This window comes from Colletotrichum spaethianum (genome assembly GCF_022836535.1).
Source record: "Colletotrichum spaethianum MAFF 239500 DNA, contig21, whole genome shotgun sequence".
NCBI classification, from domain to species: domain Eukaryota; kingdom Fungi; phylum Ascomycota; class Sordariomycetes; order Glomerellales; family Glomerellaceae; genus Colletotrichum; species Colletotrichum spaethianum.
Genome location: NW_026054791.1, coordinates 909,265 through 929,802, shown reverse-complemented (window position 1 = coordinate 929,802; position 20,538 = coordinate 909,265). Strand labels below are relative to the sequence as shown.

The window sequence follows — 20,538 nt, the reverse complement described above, 5'->3', positions numbered from 1 at the left end:
GTCGACGTCGAAAGTGTCATGTTTCGTCGACTCAGCGAGGCGAGAAAGATCAGCCATTTCTCCCCTGTCGTTTCAGATTCGCTCAGAGTTTGGTAGACTTTCCCAACCCCACCGAGCCGTACCCAGAGACTCGAGATCCCGTGGTCCATTAGTGAATTGTGCCAGCTGCAAGTATCCGTATTTGTCGTCTCGTAGCCGACGCAGCCTTGTGTTGGCCGGGATATCGAAATGTCAACGACCTCGGACCCAGCGGGCGAAGTCTGAAGAAAGTCTCTTTCTTGCAGTACCTAGCAGGTGGAACTCGCCCACATTGGTCGGGCATTATTGTGCAGGTCTGACAGGTGAGCGACAGGTCCGCCGGCGGTGGCAACCGTCATCGTCCACCAGCCGCCGGAGAAAAAAAGAATGACAGTAGCGCGAGGGTTGGTGAAGCCAGCTAAGGTCGACTGCCGGCATGCTTAGATCCCCGTCGCTCCCTTAGGCCGTCGGGGGTTCAAGTTTCATCTCATGGCTAGAGTCGTTCCTCGTAGCGTGTCATTGCCGGACGATTCCCCATCACGCTTGAGCTTGGCAACCTGGAAGTCGATGTTTCTCGTCTCCCAAGCCCATGCAGGTCGGGAAGCACATCACCACGTCGCCTGTGATGTTTCTATTCCTGTTTCCTCAACAGCAAATGCGGTGTCGGCGTCAAGGTCCTCGATCTGCTGGCGGCCGGAACCCCTCGTCAGCAAGGCGGGGACGGGCGCGAAAGAAGAGAGCAGGTGATGCGTGTAGAGGAGAAGTGGTTGATGTGAACGGCTGGCAGGTAATCTCAGCAGCCGCCAGGCGCACAGCGGGACCAGGGCAAGGCGGCCGAAATTCTGCGACCCGATCTCACTCCCGCATGCGCCGTGCAACAATTCCCAAATGAATGGGCAGTGGCCTCGAAGAAGCAAAAGCTATTTCTGGCCCATCTTGATCCAGTGTGATGCGAGTGAGCGTGTCCGTAGTGTGGGTGTGTGGTGTCCAGTCCAATAGGTGGGACGAGAAGAGAGACACCAGGCCAGACGTTGGAGGAGGGCAATAGCCGACACCAACAAGCAGAAGAGAAGCAGGAGTGAGTGGATGTGGTTGGGCGACGGGGGGCCACTTGCAGTTGTGAAAGTAGAAGCCCCACTATGCATCATGGAATGAATCTGAGGGAGCCAATGAGGAGCCCGAGAAGCTCCTGGCGCTTGCAGGGCCAGCTCTTCAAGATTCTGATTGGCTTCTGCGGCTTAAGCTTAGGCCGAATTCACCCAGGGTCCTATTCTGAAACTGCCCACCACGGGATCAGTCAGCACGACCCGACTGGCAGCACCCCCGTCTGACGCGGGACCCCAACCCAAGGCCTCAGTCCGAGTGACCATGGACCATTGTCCCCTTCCTTTTTTCCCGCACCTTGGCTTGATCATGACCTATGAGCAGCATGCCTGGGTTGCTCACTGGTCAAACAGGCCCACGGAATGACGAATGGCGCGAAGCTCAGATCCCGGCGTCGAGGGGTCTAGACTTGATCACCATTTTCCCTCAACGGATAGATGTTGCTTAGTGCTGCTCCACGAAGGCGAAAAGCTCCGCCAGCCGTTTGTTTGGTGGAGACGAGCCCATTTTACCGCGTTCCTCGGGCGTTACGCTTGGTCTCTGAGACCTCTTTTCCCACACGATGCCATCTCGGAAAAATCATGGATATCAACGCCGTGACCGTGTGCAGCGAACTTGAATCGCCGACCACCACTCTGAACACCGGGAAGGCGCGTGTTTTGGGCTTTTTGGGGGTGGTCCAGCGTATGTGATGAGGTCCAATTATCCACTCCCGGACTCAAAAATAGCAGCAGACATCGATCGCCTTAGTGACTCGCGTTGATTTGCAGACACCCTCCGGCCTTGAGCACTTGGACGTGATGGCCAGCCTGGGAAACCGGCCCATGCGACGTCCACAAGCGGCACACATCCCGGCCAAACTTGAATTATCTCATCCCTCGACCACCGCGGTCTCCTCAGCGGAAGTCTCACGATGTTGTCCGCGCGGGACAGGATGCGCCTGCCAGGAAGAGAGTGATCGTCGTGAAATATTCTAGAGCTTCCCGATGCCCCTCTATTGTTTGCCGCTAAGTGCGAGAATGCAGAAGACGGTAAACATTTAAGATTACGGAGGGGCTCTGCAGATGGTATCATGGCATTTGGCCATGCGGGGCACATTCCTCTTCTAGCCACATCTCCGTTCTTGTTGCTTGCTTGAGTTGAACTCAAGTCCGGGAGCCTGAACGTGGATCCCTTTCAAGTCTTCGCTGTGGCATCAACTGACAGAAGAGACACCTCTAGGGCAGCCGGATAGATAGACAGCACCTCGTAGACAAGTGGATAATGCCCGGCCGTGCGGTAGGTGGACAGCGGTCAACTTGAACTCTCACAACCTGACCGGGCGCACTGAACACGGCCAGGGTAACGGGACGATCAGGGCAAGGTGGGATAGCTGGTCGCCATCTTCTCTCTGAAGCTGGGCCCGGGCCTCGACTTGGGCCTAGCGTGGGCTTGCTTTGCCTGTACATGCCACCACCATCACCACGATCACCACAACCATCATCCTCGCCCACGCCGACGATGGCGGCGAACCGCACTGCATGCTTGGCGGGACAGGGTGTTCGGCCTTGAGGCAGACGACTTGCAGCTGGCAGTTGCTGGCTTGGGGTTTCAGAAAGCTCGGGGTAGCGTGCGTCGCAGTCTAGGAGGGTGATCAAACAGACACGACCACGGTCCATCATCCATGGACAAATATCCCGCCCGCGAGTCTCTCCATTGCGCAAAAACACCGGGTTGCCTGCCGTCTTGTCGAGGCGTTTGCAGGTTGATGCTTGAGATCCCGTACCTTGCATAGAGGCACAGCGCTGCCGTCCGAGGTTCGGCCGTTGCCCCCATTTCAACGTCGTGTCGTGATCCTGAGCAATGGGTCGTGAACCGTGAACCCCCATCCATGGTCAATTCCGACCGCGGGCTTCTTCCCTCCCGTTCCATCGAGATGGGCCGCAGATCTGTCGAATCAACTGGACCGAGTCGAGAGAACGTGAGTAACGAGTACGACGTTACCGTATTTATTGTTTCCTGTTGGTCCCGTATGGACTGCGAAGGCGAATAATCCCCGAAAGTCCCACTCCGTCATGTTCACACCCGCACTCCGTAGCAGGTGAGGGCGGTGGTCCGTAAGTCCACTGTAACAGTCAGGTCGACGCCCTGCACGGATCGGATGGCAAGAGTCAAAACGGACTCGCCCAGGGCCCCGAGATCTCCACATGACCGAAGTCGTGCCCTTAGTCAGTGAGATGGCAAGACGCGATTCAAGCGGTCCCGTTGACGACACCGCGCAGATGCCGGCATGTCCAGATAGCCGAACCGTGCGGACAAGACAGGGCAAAGCCGACGCTGTGTAGCCAGACCTTGGGCGTCATGGTCAGTTCAACGGGTGCGAGCAAGCGTCACCATGGGTGCCCAATGCAGAGCATGCAGAAGCAGAAAACCGTGGACCAGTATCGATGTGTAAAGTGCTCCGCATGAAAACTGATGAGGTGACGGGCGTCAGTGGCCAGTGAGATATGGCCTACTGGGCTCCGGGTTGATGGAGGCTACCTATTGGAGAAGACTGGTGCAGCCCGTTCAATTGGCGCAAGGCCATCCAATGGTTCCATGGGAAACCAAAGACACATCTTGTTTTGCCGAACGGTTCTTTGGCCCAAGTCGTAGCGCACAGCAGCAAATCATCTCGTGTCAAGCGGTATGCTCGTCGCTGTACGCGATGTAGTGCAGTCAGTCTGGCGCGGCAGGCATGTTCGTGACTCGACGAAAGCAAGCGTTCCTAGACAGGCGCACGCGAGAAGGATGGGTGTGAGGTGAGTCGATGGAGGGCAGTGGCTGTAACCATGACAGCAAAGGATGCTGGAAGCAGACTAGCGACGAAAGTTAGCTGCCCAAGCTATTTTCTGAAGCAATGCGCCAGGCATGTTTCATAATTTGCAGGGTTGTGGCAGAGGAGTCTGCGGCAGCGACACGCAGTTTCCATGTGAGGCAGGGTACGGTACGTACCTCCGCATGCCGCTGGACACTGACTATTGGCCTAATGTCTGAGGCAGAAACCACGGAAAGGCCCCGCTTGTTGCAGCGATGGCCAATCGACAACCGGCTTGGCGTTATGGCACCAGCTTCTTTTGGCGTCATCCTCCTTTGGACCTGGATGTGGCTTTTCCACTTTCCTCTCAGTCATCTTGTACTCAGCACCGCGCTAGGCCGTACGATAACCGACAGCGAGCAAACAACTACACAGCAGACATGGAACAGCGGCCACTGGCAATCCATGGCGAAATTTGCTGACCTGCGCAGCATGTGTCGCGTGCTATGGAACTCCCGTAGTCCAAACTTGCTGAGAATGGATTGAGATGAGAAGGTGAGCAGTTTCTGAATGCAGTCTGATGATGGCTTGCACTGCCCAAGGGTAGCGCCGTCCACTGTCTTGGACTTCTAAACCTCCTTTGTCTCTCCACTCTCAGACAAGGACGTTTGCGGCCCACTCCGCGTGACGACAAGGCTGTAAAGAAGATTAAGGTCTTGACGAGGAATGCAGAGTGTCTGAAGCTCACGACATCTCGGCAACGGCTCGCTCCAACGGTTGTCGTTGACTTTGGAAGATGGATGAGACTGCCATCCAGTCGGGGCAAGCTGGCGGCAGCTGGCAAATCTGCAAGTCGCTATCCCGCAATCCGAGTCGGACTAGCTCGCCGATCCATTAACCATTACGGATACCATCACCGATATCAGGAACTCGGACCTGCATTTCGACCCTCAGCTGATAGCAACAGCGTCGCATCCAAGGTTGCGCTCTGCATTCCTCCAGGGGCACAACACGAGCCTCTTGATGAAATGACGAGCCGAACTTCTTCAGCACCCTCTGTCGCGCAATCGACGCTTGTCAAGAAAAGGAGCACATCCGACCCAGTCCTAGAAGGGGCCACATTGTTGCGCAGGCTTCAATGGACCCGCGACGAGGGCTGTGGGCGTTGCAAGTTGGTGCAGTACCTTCTGCCTGCAGGCTCAACGGTCTTGCTTGCTGTAAGTCGCTTTGGCTGGAGCGGATGGCGGCAGCATTCAGCCATCCCCGTCCGAGCTGCCTCTTGACGTCCCAAACGACAGCTGTTGGCGGGCTTGTCTCATCAAACTACGAGGTGCTCGGACCGAGCGAACCGTCACCGATGCCACCATCGTCGCCGTCGCCGTCGCTGTTGTCGTGGTGGTCGTGGGCCGCTACGGCGTTTTCGTCCGTGGTTCTCTGCGAGTGTTCAGGAGAAGCAATCTTACGAGGTAATGGCAGCGATGTGTCAACTATTGCAGCCATCGCATCCATCGCATCCCGAACAAAAAGCGAAGCCGCCGCGGAGCTGGACCCCCCAAAGCAAGCGATATTGCATGTGGAGATTATTGGGAAATCTCCTCACTATTTTCCTGATGACCTCTGCACGATAACCCTGGGCCATGCACTACCGTCGTTTACGTGACAGGCCTGTCTAAACCTTCTTTCCCATTTTCTCCTTTTGCGCACCCTGGTTTTCTTTGTCCCGTCCAAAATGAGGCTTCATTTTCCGGAAAATCCAATGCAGCCCACAAGCCAAAAAAAAAGAAAAAAAAAGAAAACACGGCTCCGGATCTTGTTCTGCAAAGACCATCTGGCAGCCGAACGGCCCCGCTGCAGGGACCTCGCCTGCTCCGGTTTGCGGAAGACAATGGGAGAGTTCGCGAGATGCGATGACTTGTCTCGCTGCCATGTCCTGCACTTGGCCATACGGTTTATGTGCGTAAGACATGTCAGATCCCGACAGAAGTGCCGTTCAGAGTTTCAACAACGCCTTGACCTCTAAGCCTACTTCCTCCACCACAAAGACATCGGCCTCGTTGTCAGCGAACCTCCGTCGTCTCCGACGAAGCCTCGCTCCCGCATTCCTGCATGGTTCCAAAAAGTGATTCCCACCCGTTTTGCCTCTTCTGGCGCCCTCATCTTTATTGTCTTCGGGGCGGTGGTCCGTCACACGGTCGCTGCCGTTATGCTAACTCGCAACGGAGAAGAAAGATACGATCCGGACAAGATCCGCGGCGAACCCTTGGTCTATCTGGGGGGGCAAACGGGGAGCAAGCGTCCTGGGCCACCCGGCAAGGGTTGTTGGGTTGATGAATCAAAAGATTTATCAGGTATCTTCAATAGCTGGGTCGACTGCGGTGTAGCGGGCCAAGCAAGCTTGTCTGTTTGGACCAACGGACGGATCCGTCCAGAACGCATGTACAATATGGGAGTCAATGCTACAGTACCGCTGGGCCACATTCGCTGGTGCCATTAAGAAGGGCACATATGAGCACTACCGTCTTTTATTTCGTTTTCCAATTTACCTTCCTTCCCAAGCCAGAACCAGAGCTGGGCGGCGAGCCACCGTCCTTGTCAATAGAGAGCGCAGTATTTCCATGACGAGGCCTCACAGACGACGGGCCTTCAACGGCCCCCTCCCCTCCCCCCAAGCAAGTCGGCCACCAGCATGTCTCCCGCTGCCGGATATGGTTCTAAAAAAACAAAGAGCTGTGAAGCGCACACGCTTGGGTCTCTCGCCCACGGCCGGGTCTTTCTTCTCGCCCCTCCTCCGTCGTTGATCCCTACACGTTGCTGGCCCAGCATCCCAGCCAGTGCGACCACCACGAGGGGGGAACTGTATTTCCCTTGCCTTGCTTCTTTTTTGTTTTTTTTGTTGTTGTTGTTGCCTTATCGGTATTTCAATGGCTGCGGCCAGCAGCACACCTAGCCCCCCTCTGTGATGCACCCAATCAGCGTGCTGAGACTGACGACTAATCGGACGTCTCATCAACCGCCAGACGCCGTTGGCCAAACATCTTCAACGGGATCACGACAGCAAATCGAGAGCATCGCCTCATGGGCACACTGAACAGCGAGTGGGGGAAGAACAAACAGTGTAGAGGCAAGCAACACCGGGGGGCAGAAACAGAACATGTCATACGGTCGGTATTCGCACTGCGTCCTCGTACGATTGGTTCCGCAATGGGGAAGTCCAGGGAAGAAGCGAATGAAAAAAAAAAAAAAGGGCATGACGACGACGGCAGAGCTCAGGGCAATTCTCCTGCAACAGGGAGTTGATCTTTCTCAAAAAAAAACTCCGTCGCTCGACTTTGCGTCCTCCCCCCTCTGCCCCTGCCCCCTGCCCGCTTGTTCTCCAGTTTTTCGATTCTGTGCCATGGCACCCCCCGGCAGCCCGTTCACTTTGCGAATCCATGCCCACCCATCTCCGTGCTGTTGGCCAAAAAGAAGAGATCTATCGGCACACCCTCTTTTTTTTCCTTGCCAATCGAGCACGGGTGGATGGGTGGGCTGGATGGATGGAGCCAAATGGCAACCCAGCCCGGCGCACGATGGCACGAAGATTCCTCAGATTGTGTATATTGATTAATTCTTTGGGTCTTTTTGAAGGGGAGAGGGGGGGGGGAGGCTTGGGATGCTAGGTCCGAGTTAGTTGGCACGCTCGAGGTCGTTTCCCACACTCCGCCGATGATGGGCATGTCTACACCGGGATGGAAAGGAGACTCCCTGGACTATCGAGATTAGGTCCGGCGCCGGCCATTAACCTTTTGAGCAAGCTTGACGGACGAGGGGAATGGTGCGCGCGCGCCAGACGGGGCGGCCACTGTAGCGGCGCGTTCGGCGATGGATGGGGGGGATCTGCTGCTAGACATCTCGGGGGCGGCTTGAAGGGAGCGCAGATTAATCCCGAGAGGGCAGTGGAGATGGGATGGGCTGGAAGGCCCGGCCGTTCAAGGACCCAAGAGCCGTTTCTCGCTTCTGGAGACAGGAACACGAACTCTGGGCTCTTTTGCAAGGGGAGAGAGGAGACTAAGACAAGACTGCTAGATATAGTGAGAGAGAGAGAGAGAGAGAGAGAGAGAGAGGGACAGAGGAGCGTTGCTCTCGTTGGGCATCCCTGAGGAATCTCCAGTTTTCCCATTGACGGGGGCAAAGCCGTCATGACGGCAGTGCCTGTTGAGAAAGGATACGGCCGTGCAAGAGACTCTTCCTTTTCCCATTCCGTCTTTCTCATCCCCCTTCTCCTTGGCCTCTTTGGACGTAGTTATGTGCGGCGGAACTTTCCCCGCTGAATGATGTCTGCATGTGCCCCCTCGGGAAGGAAGCCCTGACAGGAGTACCTAGAGCAAGGTTGTCAACGTCGATGGCAGTAGTGGTGGTGGGTAGGTTGGCGTTGAAGGGATGGAATGTGGATGGGGGGAAACTTAGGAAACGGCAACGCAGGGACTGTTACTAATTGAGTGCAAGCCACTGCCCTCCGCAGTTGAGTTGGTGTCTACCACGGGGACCGCGCGAGACCTGTCTGACTGTCTAACTGACTTGGCTCAGCGGTCAGCGTCGGCGAAAGCCTTCCCTTTGCTTTGCCTTGCTCGACTGAGCACGCAAGCGCAGGCGCAGGCAAGGGACCGGCGGCGGGCTGTGTACGAGCGGGAGCCAGTGTCAGTCAGTGTCGCTGCCAAAGCCGGTCAGTGTTCTGCTGTCCGCTCTGTCAGCGGTTGAAAGGCTCTGGCTCCGCGTTGCGTTGCGGTGCTCTGCTTCTTTTTAGGCTTCTGCTTCTGCTTCTGCTTCCATACGGCATCGATGGCTCTGTCGTTCCTGGGAGACACAGCCTCCCCCAGCTGTCGGCCTATGGCCCGGACTACTTGTCTGGCATTCTATGCGGCATCGACAACAGTTGCCTGCTTGCTGGCCTGCCGTGTGTTATGGCACCGTTCTGTAATGCATTGCCATATCCTGGGCCAACCTAGCTCGATCCATGATCTGAGAAGAAGGGGGGCGTCGCTGGTGGCTGGGGGATACATGTGACTGGCTGGCGTGCAGGGCAGAGATGGAAGTACCGTCGTCCAACTCTGCTCAACTCGCTATTCGCCCACCCCTTCTTTACGCTTTCCGCCCGGGTGCCCCGTGCGGTGGAAGAACCTATCAAGTAGGCCATGTCGACTGCAAGACTGAACCTCGTCCCCCCGGCCGCCTTAATTGCTCTTGGTAAGGTATTAGTCAAGAGTCTCTCTTTCTCTATATCCTCGCCGAAGAAGGGTGGCAAGCAAGCATCACATTTGAGTTGGAGACTTACTCTCAGATAGAGATGGAGAGAAAGGTAGAGAGAGAGAGAGAGAGAGAGAGAGAGAGAGACACGCACGCAGCACGGTCGATAAAGAAGCAAAGGAAGCAGTGAAGCTCTCTCTGCCTTCGCTCTGCCTCTTATAGACTAGTTCCACGTCCGACCAATCGGCGATCCACAGAGCGCCTTGGAACCCTTCAGTCGTACTCCCCCCGGTCGGTACTTTCGCACGCTTCCCCCCCTTCCTCAAGTCCCCTTTCTCCGGCCCCCTTGCGCTTTGCTTTCCTTCCACTTCGACTTCTCCCCCCCCTCCTCTTTCTATTATGTACTATCTAGAACAGGAACATGATCAAGCAGGAACGGGGACCGGGCCAGGCACAGGGGGAGGCCCTGGGCGGGGGGCCTGGACCTGGGGTCTTGCAATGCTTTTCTTCGCTAGACGTCAATGTACCATTCCGAAGTGGTACCAAGGCCAGCGTCGGCACCAGGAACAATGCCAGGAACCAGCAGCACTATCGCATCATTCCTCCCTCTCCTTCATCCACTCTCCTCCCTCCCCCCCGATTTTTGGACCTTGTCTCCGTTGTTGACGCTTTGCCGCCACGCCTGGCACTGAAGAGAGACACTGGACTCACTCTGCTCTTACACTGGGCGGCATCCACCGCCTAAGCGGCCGCAATCCACCGTCATCCACATCCACATCCACGACCACGCTTCAACCCATCCGCGTTCTCTCTTCTCATCTCGCAAACGCGCCCGAGAGCCCTAAGCCAACTGGTCTGCAAGTGGCAGTCTTCCTGCCTTGCCTGCCTGGCCATCCGTAGTCAGTCGAGAGTTTGCGGGCACTGATGTTGATTAACAGCCCACTCTGCGTTGGGATGCTCTCTGCGCAAGAACCTACTTTGCAATTGCCATGTCGAAAGCATCATTCAAGAAATTCAATTTCGACGAGGGCAAAAAAAAAAAGGAAGAAGAAGAAGAAGAAGAAGAAGAGAGGCCAACGAAAGCCGTCATCGTCTCCCAGGCCAAAACCGCATGTACCCTGGTTCGTCGACTCAACCTCACTACCACCACCAGAGACCAAAGAAAACAACCAAAAAAACAAAAATTCAAGGGAAAGACGAGTGCAAGGTACCATGCTCGGTTCCCAGGCCCTTGCCGCATCTCGTTCCTCCCCTGCCTCTGCCCGCTAAACCGTTGCCGTTGTCTCTCGTCTTACTCTCCTAGTGGCGCCGCCGTGTGCTGTAGAGCAAGTACTGTGGGAGGTACCCTGCCTGCAATCTGTCTCCCGTGTCCGCGTGCGCCGCCGCCGTGTGTACCTTTCCTGTCTCGTCTTTCTCGCGCGCTCTCTCGCTCTGTCTCTCTCTCTCTCTCTCTCTCTCATCCTAGTCCCGCCTCTTTCACTTTCCACTCTCTCTTTCACACACACACACACACTCTCTCTCTCTAGGTACTATGTAACTCTCATCTTCCGCAATCCCATCCACTCGTTCCACTCACCCCCCTTCTGGTGGGGCCCGCCGTCCACGACCCAATCCCAGATTGCCCACTTCTGCGATCCCAATCAAGCCCCCCAGTCCAGTCCAGGTCTCCGTCCCCATCCCACCACCACCACCACCACCACCACCACTGTTCTGGCTGCTAGCCCACTTTCACTCGCCCGCTCTCTTTCTCTTGCTCTCTTGTCTTCCATCCACGCTACACCTTACCCGACCTGACCTGGCTGGGGTCAATGCTGTTATGGGTGAACGTGTGGACATGTGGATGGGGACCATCTCTCTTCCAGGTCTCTTTCCCCGCCAGTCCAGTCCAATTCGGTCCAGGTCAGGTACACGCAGCAAGGTACCTCCCCTAGCCCTGCTTCCCTCGCCTTCCTCGCTCCTCCTCTTCTTCCTCCTTGTCGTCGCCCACACCCCCCCCCTTTTGCTTTTTTCCCTTAAACACCCTCCCCCCTCGTCCACTGCTCTGCATCTCTGCCTACCTTCCTTGCCCTCCTCCCTAAACCGCCCGTGGTCCATCCAGGCAGTCCGTCAGTCAGTCCAAGTCGACTTTGTTCCTCTGTGCCCTCGCCCGCCCATCCGCTGCCACCTTTTGGCTCACTCCCACGACGCCCACGCCCACGCGCTGCTACCATACCTTAGTACCTCACTGCCGCTGCCGCTGGTCTTACTCCCACTCCTGTACGTCCAGTCCATACTCCTCTCCTCTTCCCACCCAAGGCACCACCACCGCACCAGCACCCGCACCCGCACCCGCGCGCACCACTCCGCCTGTCCTTGCTTGAGCCTGTCTTGTCCTGCTGGGAACCCGACCATCTCTCTTCCTCCCTTTTTCACCCCGTCCAAAATCATTAAACCCCCAGACCATCCTCCCCTTCCCGAGCTCTTCTGATATCTCTTCTTACAAGACTCTTCTCTTCTTCCCATCTCTCTTTTCCATTCTTCCTCTCCACTTCCCTCTCCCTCTTCTTCTTCTCTCCTCGTCGGAGCCGCACATACCTCCCACCCCCCTGTGTCTCTTCCCATCTCTTCAGGACTGACCACCCCCGAGGCAAACCATCCCTCCTATCGACACTTCAGACACTGCCCGTCGCACGCTTGTCCATCATCGCGAATCCCATCGCGTCAGCAAAAATTCACACAAGCCTTTGTCTAGTGGCCAACCAGTTCCTGCGGGTTTCTTCGTCGAGCTTTTCTCACTTGCTGTTTTGCCATCGACGCACCTGTTCGGTTTCCTTCGCGACGACCTCTAATCCAATCGACCCAAAGGTTCCACTACGAGACCAAAGGCGCCGATAAACGGTCCATCAAATCCCTCTTCGCAGTACCTTGACGGTCTTCCAACTGCGTCGAAAAACCACCCACCATTCGCTACAGGTCGAGTTTGGGTCGTGCTGGTCAACAGTCGTGTCATCAACGCAAAACATTATTTCCTCCGGGCTGGACTCGAATTACATCTCAAAAAAACCAACACAAAAGAAACATCAATCCCCTCATCCGGGCTTATCCAAAAAGGGCAGCGCCTTTCCACCATCTGCGAACCTAGTCTCGCACAACCAAACTTTCTTTGACTCTCATCACCTCCGCGAACCTGCCGAGACGATCACCCCGCGCGATCTCGCCCTCGATCCGGTCAGACGCGACCGACACACGTCGTCAATTCCCATCCTAGATACTCAGACAGGATGTACTCACAACATGCCGCCGCGGGCATGGCCCCCCAAAAACCAGAGACCTTCATGCTGAGCACCGAGGCCCAGCAAGCGCTGCCCCACGATGCCCAGGTTGCTCTGCAGCAGGTTGACAACCGTAAGTTGCTCATGCCAAGACTTGCCGAGGGCCCTTCCATTGACGCGATTCCACAGTGAAATACTTCCTCATCTCTGCTCCTGTCGACTGGCAGCCCGACCAGTACATCCGCAGATTCCTCCTCCCCACAGGCGAATACGTCTCCTGCGTGCTCTGGAACAACCTCTTCCACATCTCCGGAACCGACATCGTCAGATGCCTTTCTTTCAGATTCCAGGCCTTTGGCCGGCCAGTGAAGAACTCCAAGAAGTTCGAGGAGGGCATCTTCTCCGACCTGAGGAACCTGAAGTCGGGAACTGACGCTTCGCTCGAGGAGCCCAAGAGCCCCTTCCTCGACTTCCTCTACAAGAACAACTGCATTCGCACACAAAAGAAGCAGAAGGTCTTCTACTGGTACAGCGTGCCCCACGACAGACTCTTCCTCGACGCTCTCGAGCGGGACCTGAAGCGCGAGAAGATGGGTCAGGAAGCCACCACCGTCGCCGTTAGCGAGCCTGCTCTCTCGTTCCAGTACGACTCGTCTCAGTCGCTCTACGAGCAGCTCACCAAGGCCCAGCAGGCCAACTCGTCCTCTTTCAACGCCCAGCAGGTGACCTTCTCCCAGTCCCAGTCCACCTCTCCCATCATGCGTCCCATGGACAACATGCCGCCTCCGCAGATGATCCCCCAGTCAGTGGCCCCATGTCGGATGGAATGGACGCCATGGTGCCGTACGGGGCGATGGGCATGCCTCAGCAGATGCCCCCCCAGCAGATGGTCAAGAGAGAGCCCGACTACGGTCGCGTTCAGTACAACCAGAACGGTGTCCCATCACCCAAGGCCACCAGAGACACGCCTCCATGCCCGCCTACGGCCTCGAGTACTCCCCTGCTCCGTCGTTCGTCTCCTCTCAGTACGAGGACTACAGCAACCGGGGCATTTCCTTCGAGCCCATCACGCCGCCCCAGCAGGCCCTGGGCATGGCCGCCGAGCCTGCCTACATTGCCAACGAGGAGACCGGCCTGTACACCGCTATCCCCGACCACATGGGCGGCAATGTCAACGGTCTCAACGGCATGATTCAGCTCCCCCCTCAAACCTCGCCGGCCCTCAGTTCTCGAGGGCGTACGGCTCGAACAACGTCTACTCTGTCATCGAGGGATCCCCCACGTACAAGCAGAGGAGACGCCGTTCATCCATCCCGCCTTCAATGTCGGCCATTGCCGCTGCCACCGCCCAAGCACAGGCGCAGGCGCAGGCGCAGCACCAGCACCAGCAGCACCAGCACAGACCCTCGGATCTCCGGCGGTCGGTCTCTGCATCGGTCGGTCCTGTGGCTGAAGGCGACGAGTCTGCAGACAACTCCCCACCCGGCCTTGCCTACAGCAGCTCCGCCATGTCCATGGTAAGCCAGCAGCACAAGGAGATGCTGGACCTGTCCCGGCACGGCACTCCGCTGTCCACTGTCGAGGGCAGCCCCGCTCTCAACCCCATGTCCCTCCAGCAGCAAGACTACTCCCACCTCCAACACGATGACATGTCTGGTGATGGTTCTATGAACGGTGCGCCGCGTCCTGGCATGCAAGGCCCCAACGGCGTCGTTCGTAGAGCCCGCTCCGCGACTGTCATGGAACTTGGACCCTACCCCCAAAAGTCCCACTCCTGCCCCATCCCCACGTGTGGCCGCCTCTTCAAGCGTCTCGAGCACCTCAAGCGGTAAGATTCAGATCTACTTTTTCATTTGTCAACAACCAAAACGACCTGCCTGAAATCTGACCAAACCTCCAGACACGTGAGAACACATACACAAGAAAGACCCTACATCTGCCCTTATTGTAGCAAGGCCTTCTCCAGATCAGACAACCTAGCACAGTATGCCCCAACTTTCCTTCATCTCATTTCCTTTGTCATTTTCTTTGTAAAGAGAGCTGTAATGTGGAGCGAGAGACCCCAAGCGATGATCACCAACGTCCAAACCGCCACGCCATAGCACCAACATCATCACTACGCAGCCACCAACTTGGGGGAAGATTCCTCACGCACAGCAACATGGACTGACTGGGATGTTTTTTTGCAGACACAAGCGTACTCATGACCGCGGTGAGAACGGTGAGGCGGCCCTCAACTTCTCCGGCGAGGAGGAGGAAGAGTACTCCGGCGAGGACCAGCTCGGCTCCCTCGAGGAGGCCTCGCCCAACTCGGAGAACGCCTACGTTACCGCCTCGCTCAACGGCGTCGCCAACGGCTCGACGCCGCCGACGTCCAACGGCATGGCCCAGTCGTTCAACAGCTTGCAGACGCTCAGCATGCCGATGACCATCAGCCAGCCGGCAGTGAACGCGAGCGCCATTATGTGAGACGGCATCTGACGAGCTAAAGCTCTCATTACGACTGGAGTTTACGTTTCCTTGGACACGGTGTTACTTAGAGGGCGGCATGGCTATGACTACGGTTTGGAATGGGTCAGGGACTTTTTTTCATTTTTCTTCATCCATCCAGACATGGATTTCGACACGAGTTAGCGACTGGACTATTGCTCCTTTGGCTCCGGACGATTTTTATCTTTTTTATCTTTTCATTTTCGGTTCGCGTGTTCAGCATCTAGTCTGGCCGTTGGTTCCAGACACCAAAAGGAAACTCGCACACATAGATGCGCGCGGAGAGACTGGGAAGATCTCAATGCGCGTTTGTACTCGTCGAAAAGGGAGATTTCATGCATGAGCTTTGGGTCGAGACGCGAAGAAGAGAAACGACTCGCACATGTATATATATTTTGTTTCTTTTCCTTTGTGCCGGAGGGGTATACTTTGAGAAGAAGCAAAGTTGCCGTGAAGGCCAGATGATACCAGGGGAAGGAGAGACGACTGTTCGGCGACTTTAAGAGTGCTGAACAGAGCATGTCAGAAACAAATAAGCTGAGTTGAATGCTGATACACGTTGATCATACTGTCCTCGGTCTGAAGTGATTGCTTGTTCGATGATTATGTGACCTGGTCTGCCTATGCTGTAAGTGCTGTATAGGTCGTTCAAATCGTTCGATGTCAAGTGCAGTTAAGATGGGATTGGGAGCCTGTCATCACCCTTGAGGCGTAAGTCATCCTAATGCATTGTTGGTATTCTTGGGTCTTGCACCTCTCTCTCTCTCTCTCTCTCTCTCTATATATATATACGTAGCCAGTCCTCGACAGATCGGCGATGCCCGACAGCCGCTGCCCTTTTCTCACCAGGTATTTGAACGGAAACTTTTTGAAACTCCACAGAACGCCTTCCTCATTGCAACAAGACGGCGCGTTTTACCTCCTCCCGCGTCCCCTGCCACCACCACGGCCGCCTCTCCCGCCCCTGCCGCCGCGGCCGCCGCCGCTGCTGCCCTCGATGCTCTGGATGTCCCTCTCGCTCAGCCTCAGCTCGGCGCCGCGCATACGGCCGACGGCGGGGCCGTCGACGCTCCTCTCGGCGCGGCCGCCCTTTTTGGCCTTCTTGGGCGGCGGGGCTTCCCTCTCGAGCACGATGCCGTTCTCGCGGGCCTGCCGGCGGCGCTTGGCCTCCTTGTCGGCGGCGGCGGCGGCGATGCCCTTGCGGAAGGCCATGGGCATCTTGTCCTGGGTGAAGATGGACCCGACGCCCGAGACGCCGCGGGCGAGCGTCTGCGTGCGCAGGTCCGCCTGGCGCTGGCGCAGCTTGCCCTCGGAAAAGGTCTTTGACGCGAGCGAGGGGTTGGAGAAGGGCGTGATGGTGTGCCGGGAGAGGAGGTGGGACTCGGAGAGGAGGCGCTGGAGGGCGAGGTCGTTGGCGAGCATCGACTTGTCGTTCTCGTCGTCGGGGTCCGCTGGTGCCGCGAGGGCCGCCGAGGGGGTCGGGTCGGTCTGCGAGGGGGGTTTGGAGGACTGCGGCGAGGGCGGGCGCGTTAGAGGGGTCTGTGTTTGTAGAGAGAGAAGAAGGGAAGAAGGGGGAGGCACATACCATGAAGGCTTTGAGCTCGCGTTTGCTCATGCTCGCGACGGGTTGGGGTTTGGAGTTTGTGTGGTCGACGACCTCGATGACGGGGTTCTCCTCGACGCTGTTCTCGTCGTCTTCTTGCTCGTCAGAGTCGTAGTCGTCTTCTGCAAAAGGGTGCATCGTCAGCATTGTGGCCTCTTCATCGGGGCCGGCTGCAGGTTTCCTCTCGAGAAAAAGCAGAGCAAGGAGTTGGCTTACCATCCTCGCCAGAAAGACCACTCCACTCTTCACCCTCCCCTTCCTGTCCGTCGGCGCCCTCGTCTTCAAACACGTCCTCATCGTCGTCGTTGCCCTCCTCTGCCTCGTCGCCCTCGTCCGAGTCGAGCTCGTCGTCGTCTTCATCCCGCGCCTTAGCGGCCTTGGTCTTGTTCCGCTTCGGTGCCCCAATGGGCTTGAACTGTGCCTCAAAGTGCCTCCGGAAGATCTCCTGCGCGGAGAGCAGGGACTCGTCCACCTCTTCCTCCTCCTTCTCGGCCTTCTTCGCCTTCGTCGTAGTCTTCTTGACGAAGCTGCCGGCGGCGGGTTTCCTCGCAGCCTCGAGGCTCTTGTTCTTCTCCTTCTTCAGCGCCGGTGCCGCTGCGGCCTTTGCTGTGTCGGCGCTCTTCTTCGTGGCGCTCGCCGCGGCGGGTTTGCCGGCCTTGACGGCGGCGGCGGACGAGGGTGCCTTGCGCTTCCCGAGGACGGAGGCCATTGCTTCTTCTGTCTTGGTCCGCGGACGGTTTCTCGTTTCTTCGCCGAGATTCTTGTATAGTTCCAGCGTCGAAAGACGGAAAGAGTCGTCGGTGCAAGGCCTGCGGCGTCGGAATCGCAGCTGGGTCGCGTGGTCGTGTCGGGGGAAACGCAGTCGCAAACGCTGCAAAAAACTACGGCGGGACCTGCAGCTCAGTGCGCCCGTCCTCCCAGAAAATTTCAGCGGGTCCCCCGACCCTTGCTCTCAGCCTCGCTCAGGCTGTGGCTGGAGGGCCATGTCTGATTGGCCGCAGGCCAAAAGTACGTGGTGGGGTGGGAGGCGGTGCCAGAGGTTCCTCAGCCTTGGTGGGATGATGTGGAAAGGACAAGCCGGCGTCTTCCTCCTTTCAAGACCCATCATCCATCGGATCCTCTGCCCAAACCCCCAAACATCAGCACCCTCAAACTCTATTTTCTCCCTCTGCGCCGCTCATGGTTCACTCCCACATACCCAACTTGAGACGAAAGGAGCCACGTACGCGCTCACCCCCGGACATCAAAGAAACAACCACAGTGGTGACGTGTCTTGCGACGTGCACCACTCCTGACCATGGTCCCAGAATAGCTCACGTCCAATGAACTCTGTGAAACTAGCAGCCATACAGACGGCCAGCAGAGCTCTGGTTCAGGTCGAGGACCAACCATCACAAAATGGCGACTGGATCTCAGACTACGCTATACCCTTATCCACATGGACCCTTCATGCACTAAGCGCTCAAAGAGAAGAGAACAAAATGCGTATAACACCATACTAACTCTGCTTGTGACAAACACTGCTTGCTATCCATCCCAGACCCCCTTTTCATCACATCTTTCCAAACCCCTGATGCACACTCCTTCTCGCTGACACGCATACCCCACCCTGTCCCTCCTTGGTTGTATTTCACCCACGCCAGAAGACACCTCAAGAGCGCGCGGCTTCAAGCTCCAGCTCCAACTGCCTGATCCTCTCGCTCTGATCCTGCGACCCGCCGGCGTTCACCTTGCGCTTCAGCCCCTCGACTTCAGCCGACAGGTGGCTAATCTTGTCGTTCTGCTTGCTGATGAGCTTGGTCTGCTGCTCGAGCATCTGTCTGATCTGATCCAGAGACGACTCAATGTGCGTCGAGGACGCGGGTGAGTTGGCCGATGCCGGCTTGACGGGGGACTGTTGTGCGGGGGGCGACTTGACTTGGGCGGGAGAGATAGCCTTGATAGGGGACGGGATCCTGGCGGGCTCGACACGGACAGGAGCAGGCGCGGCAGCAGGGGCAGGGGCACGCTGAGCTGGTCTCTGCACCTCCTCGAAACTGGAGTTGTCGTCATCCTCTTCCGGCTCAGCAGGCTCGTCGTCCTTGAACTTGGACGCCATGTTGGAGATGGAGGCCTGCTGGTCCTTCATCGAGGGCGGCGGCGAGCGCGCAACCGGGGTAGGCTCCGGAGCAGGCGTGGGCTTCGGCGCGGGCTTGGCGGCTGGCGCCGGGGCAGAGGCGATCACAGGGGGCTTGTAGTCAGAGGCGACCTCCTTGGGAGCAGTACCCTCGTACACACTCTCCAGGTCGATCTTGGTGGGGATGCCCTCCTTGCCCTCCAGCCACTCCTGGGCGCTGACGGCAGGCTTGAGACCAGTAGCGGGGGGGAAGATGTCGGACTGGAAGGTCTCGGCTCTACGGGGGACGGTGAAGGAGATGGGCTCAATGTAGGTGTCGTTGACCGTCTTGTAAGCTCTCATGACCTCGTTCTCGTGCACCTAAGCAGCGTTAGACTTGACCTCCCGCTGCACTACTGCGTACGCAGACTTACGTTGATGCCACGGCGAGGGACGAAGGCAATGCCTCTTTGGGGCTCGGCGGACTTGTACTCGCTCAGGTACTCGAACTTGTCGTTTTCGTACTCGTAGTAGCGGATGTTGCCGTCACTGTGTGCTTCATTAGCAAGTTACCAAACCAGCGCCGCCGGGACACTCACCCCTTGCCAGCAAGGTACAAGCAGTTGGATCCCTCGTCTGTCCGAGAGTCAGCATTCGGCCTGTCCATCGCGTGAACCATGAAAACTCACCCCAGAAGGGCATAATGACACCCGAGATAGAGTCCAGCATGGAGAAGCCTCCAATGGGCTCATTGCGACCGGGCTCCCACAGCGCGAGCTGGCGCTCGCTCATGCGCGAGAAACCAGCCGTGGCGAAGCGGTTGTGCTCGCCCATCCACACGGCTCTGCTGTTCTTGGCGCCCGGGTGGCCGGGGGCCTCGTGGACGGGCTTCTCGGCGCGCACATCCCAGACGCGGATCTTCTTGTCGCGGGACGTCGTCACTAGCATCGAGCCGCTGGCGTTCCACGAGAGACTCTGCACGATGTCGTTGTGCTTCAGGGTATGGGAAGCCGAGCCACTGTTGATGTCCCAGAGCTTGATCGTGAAGTCGCCGGATGCGGACGCGAGGATGTTCTCGGCAGCGGGGTTGAACTGGACCTGGCCGACCTTTCTGTATGTAGTCTGTCAGTTTCGTGGTCCAAGTTCAGAGGGCGGACGGGGAGGCGTCGGCGTCGACGAACCTCGAGTGGCCGGCGAGCTTGCCGACGGGGGAGACGTCGGCGGGCTCCTCGGCATCGGTGTAGAGGGTGAAGTTCTCGGGAACCTGCCAAATAAAGACCTTTCCATCCTCGGAACCGGAAGCGATGACGCGGTCGTTGAAGGGGTTCCTATCACGTGGCCGTCAGTATCGCTGTCGCGTGCGCTCGTCGTGGGCAAATGGGGGGGTTCGCGCGGGCGCCCGCAGGGATCGGCGTACCAGTCGGTATCAAGGACGGTGGCGGTATGGCCTCGAAACAGAGGGATCTGGTCAGGGACCTTGCCCGTCTCGCCGAGAGGGATGACAGCAAAGGCGCCGCCGCCGCCAGCTTCCCAATTGACCGAGAGGTAGTCGGGGTTGGCCTAGAGGTAGGGAGTTTCCCGTCAGCTCGTTCTCTCGACCCATCGATTGTCTCAGGGGACAGGAGTAAAAGAAAAGGGAGGCCCCTTACCTTTACCAAGTTGGTATCCCATGCATTTCGGCTAATGCGAAGGTTGTCGTAGCAGAACTCCTTGCGGGTGGGCTTGCCAAAGACGTGTCCTGGACGAGAAGGAGTCGGGCGTCAGCAGTCAGCTCCTCCCAGCGCAACGCGGCGGCTTGCGACAAAAAAGACCCACGGTATTTCGACGCTCGCACAAAGCGGCCCGCCATTGGGGATAATGTGTAATGTTAGAAGCCCGGGAGGCGGGAGGCGGGAGAGAGGGGATTCGGAGACGAAAAGGATGCAGGCGATATGCAATGCTGTGACGGAAAATGCGACGACGCAACCTGCGATCTTTT

General features: G+C 57.4%; 3 protein-coding genes across 3 annotated transcripts; 1 reads left to right on the top strand and 2 right to left on the bottom strand.

Moving 5' to 3' along the window:
* Positions 1-14,547: 14,547 nt before the first annotated feature.
* Positions 14,548-14,841, top strand: ColSpa_08216 (uncharacterized protein; the record flags this gene model as incomplete). Its single annotated transcript, XM_049274428.1, has 1 exon — positions 14,548-14,841. The coding sequence occupies one exon, from the start codon at positions 14,548-14,550 to the stop codon at positions 14,839-14,841; it is 294 nt and encodes a 97-aa protein (XP_049130385.1).
* Positions 14,842-15,777: 936 nt separating this feature from the next.
* On the bottom strand, positions 15,778-17,174 carry ColSpa_08215 (uncharacterized protein; the record flags this gene model as incomplete). Its single annotated transcript, XM_049274427.1, has 3 exons — positions 15,778-16,350; positions 16,448-16,635; positions 16,682-17,174. The coding sequence occupies 3 exons, from the start codon at positions 17,172-17,174 to the stop codon at positions 15,778-15,780; spliced, it is 1,254 nt and encodes a 417-aa protein (XP_049130384.1).
* Positions 17,175-18,116: 942 nt separating this feature from the next.
* On the bottom strand, positions 18,117-20,409 carry ColSpa_08214 (coronin-like protein crn1; the record flags this gene model as incomplete). The annotated part of the gene is made up of 8 exons (XM_049274426.1): positions 18,117-18,941; positions 18,995-19,109; positions 19,160-19,196; positions 19,250-19,671; positions 19,718-19,888; positions 19,978-20,120; positions 20,210-20,298; positions 20,376-20,409. The coding sequence occupies 8 exons, from the start codon at positions 20,407-20,409 to the stop codon at positions 18,117-18,119; spliced, it is 1,836 nt and encodes a 611-aa protein (XP_049130383.1).
* Positions 20,410-20,538: the final 129 nt, after the last annotated feature.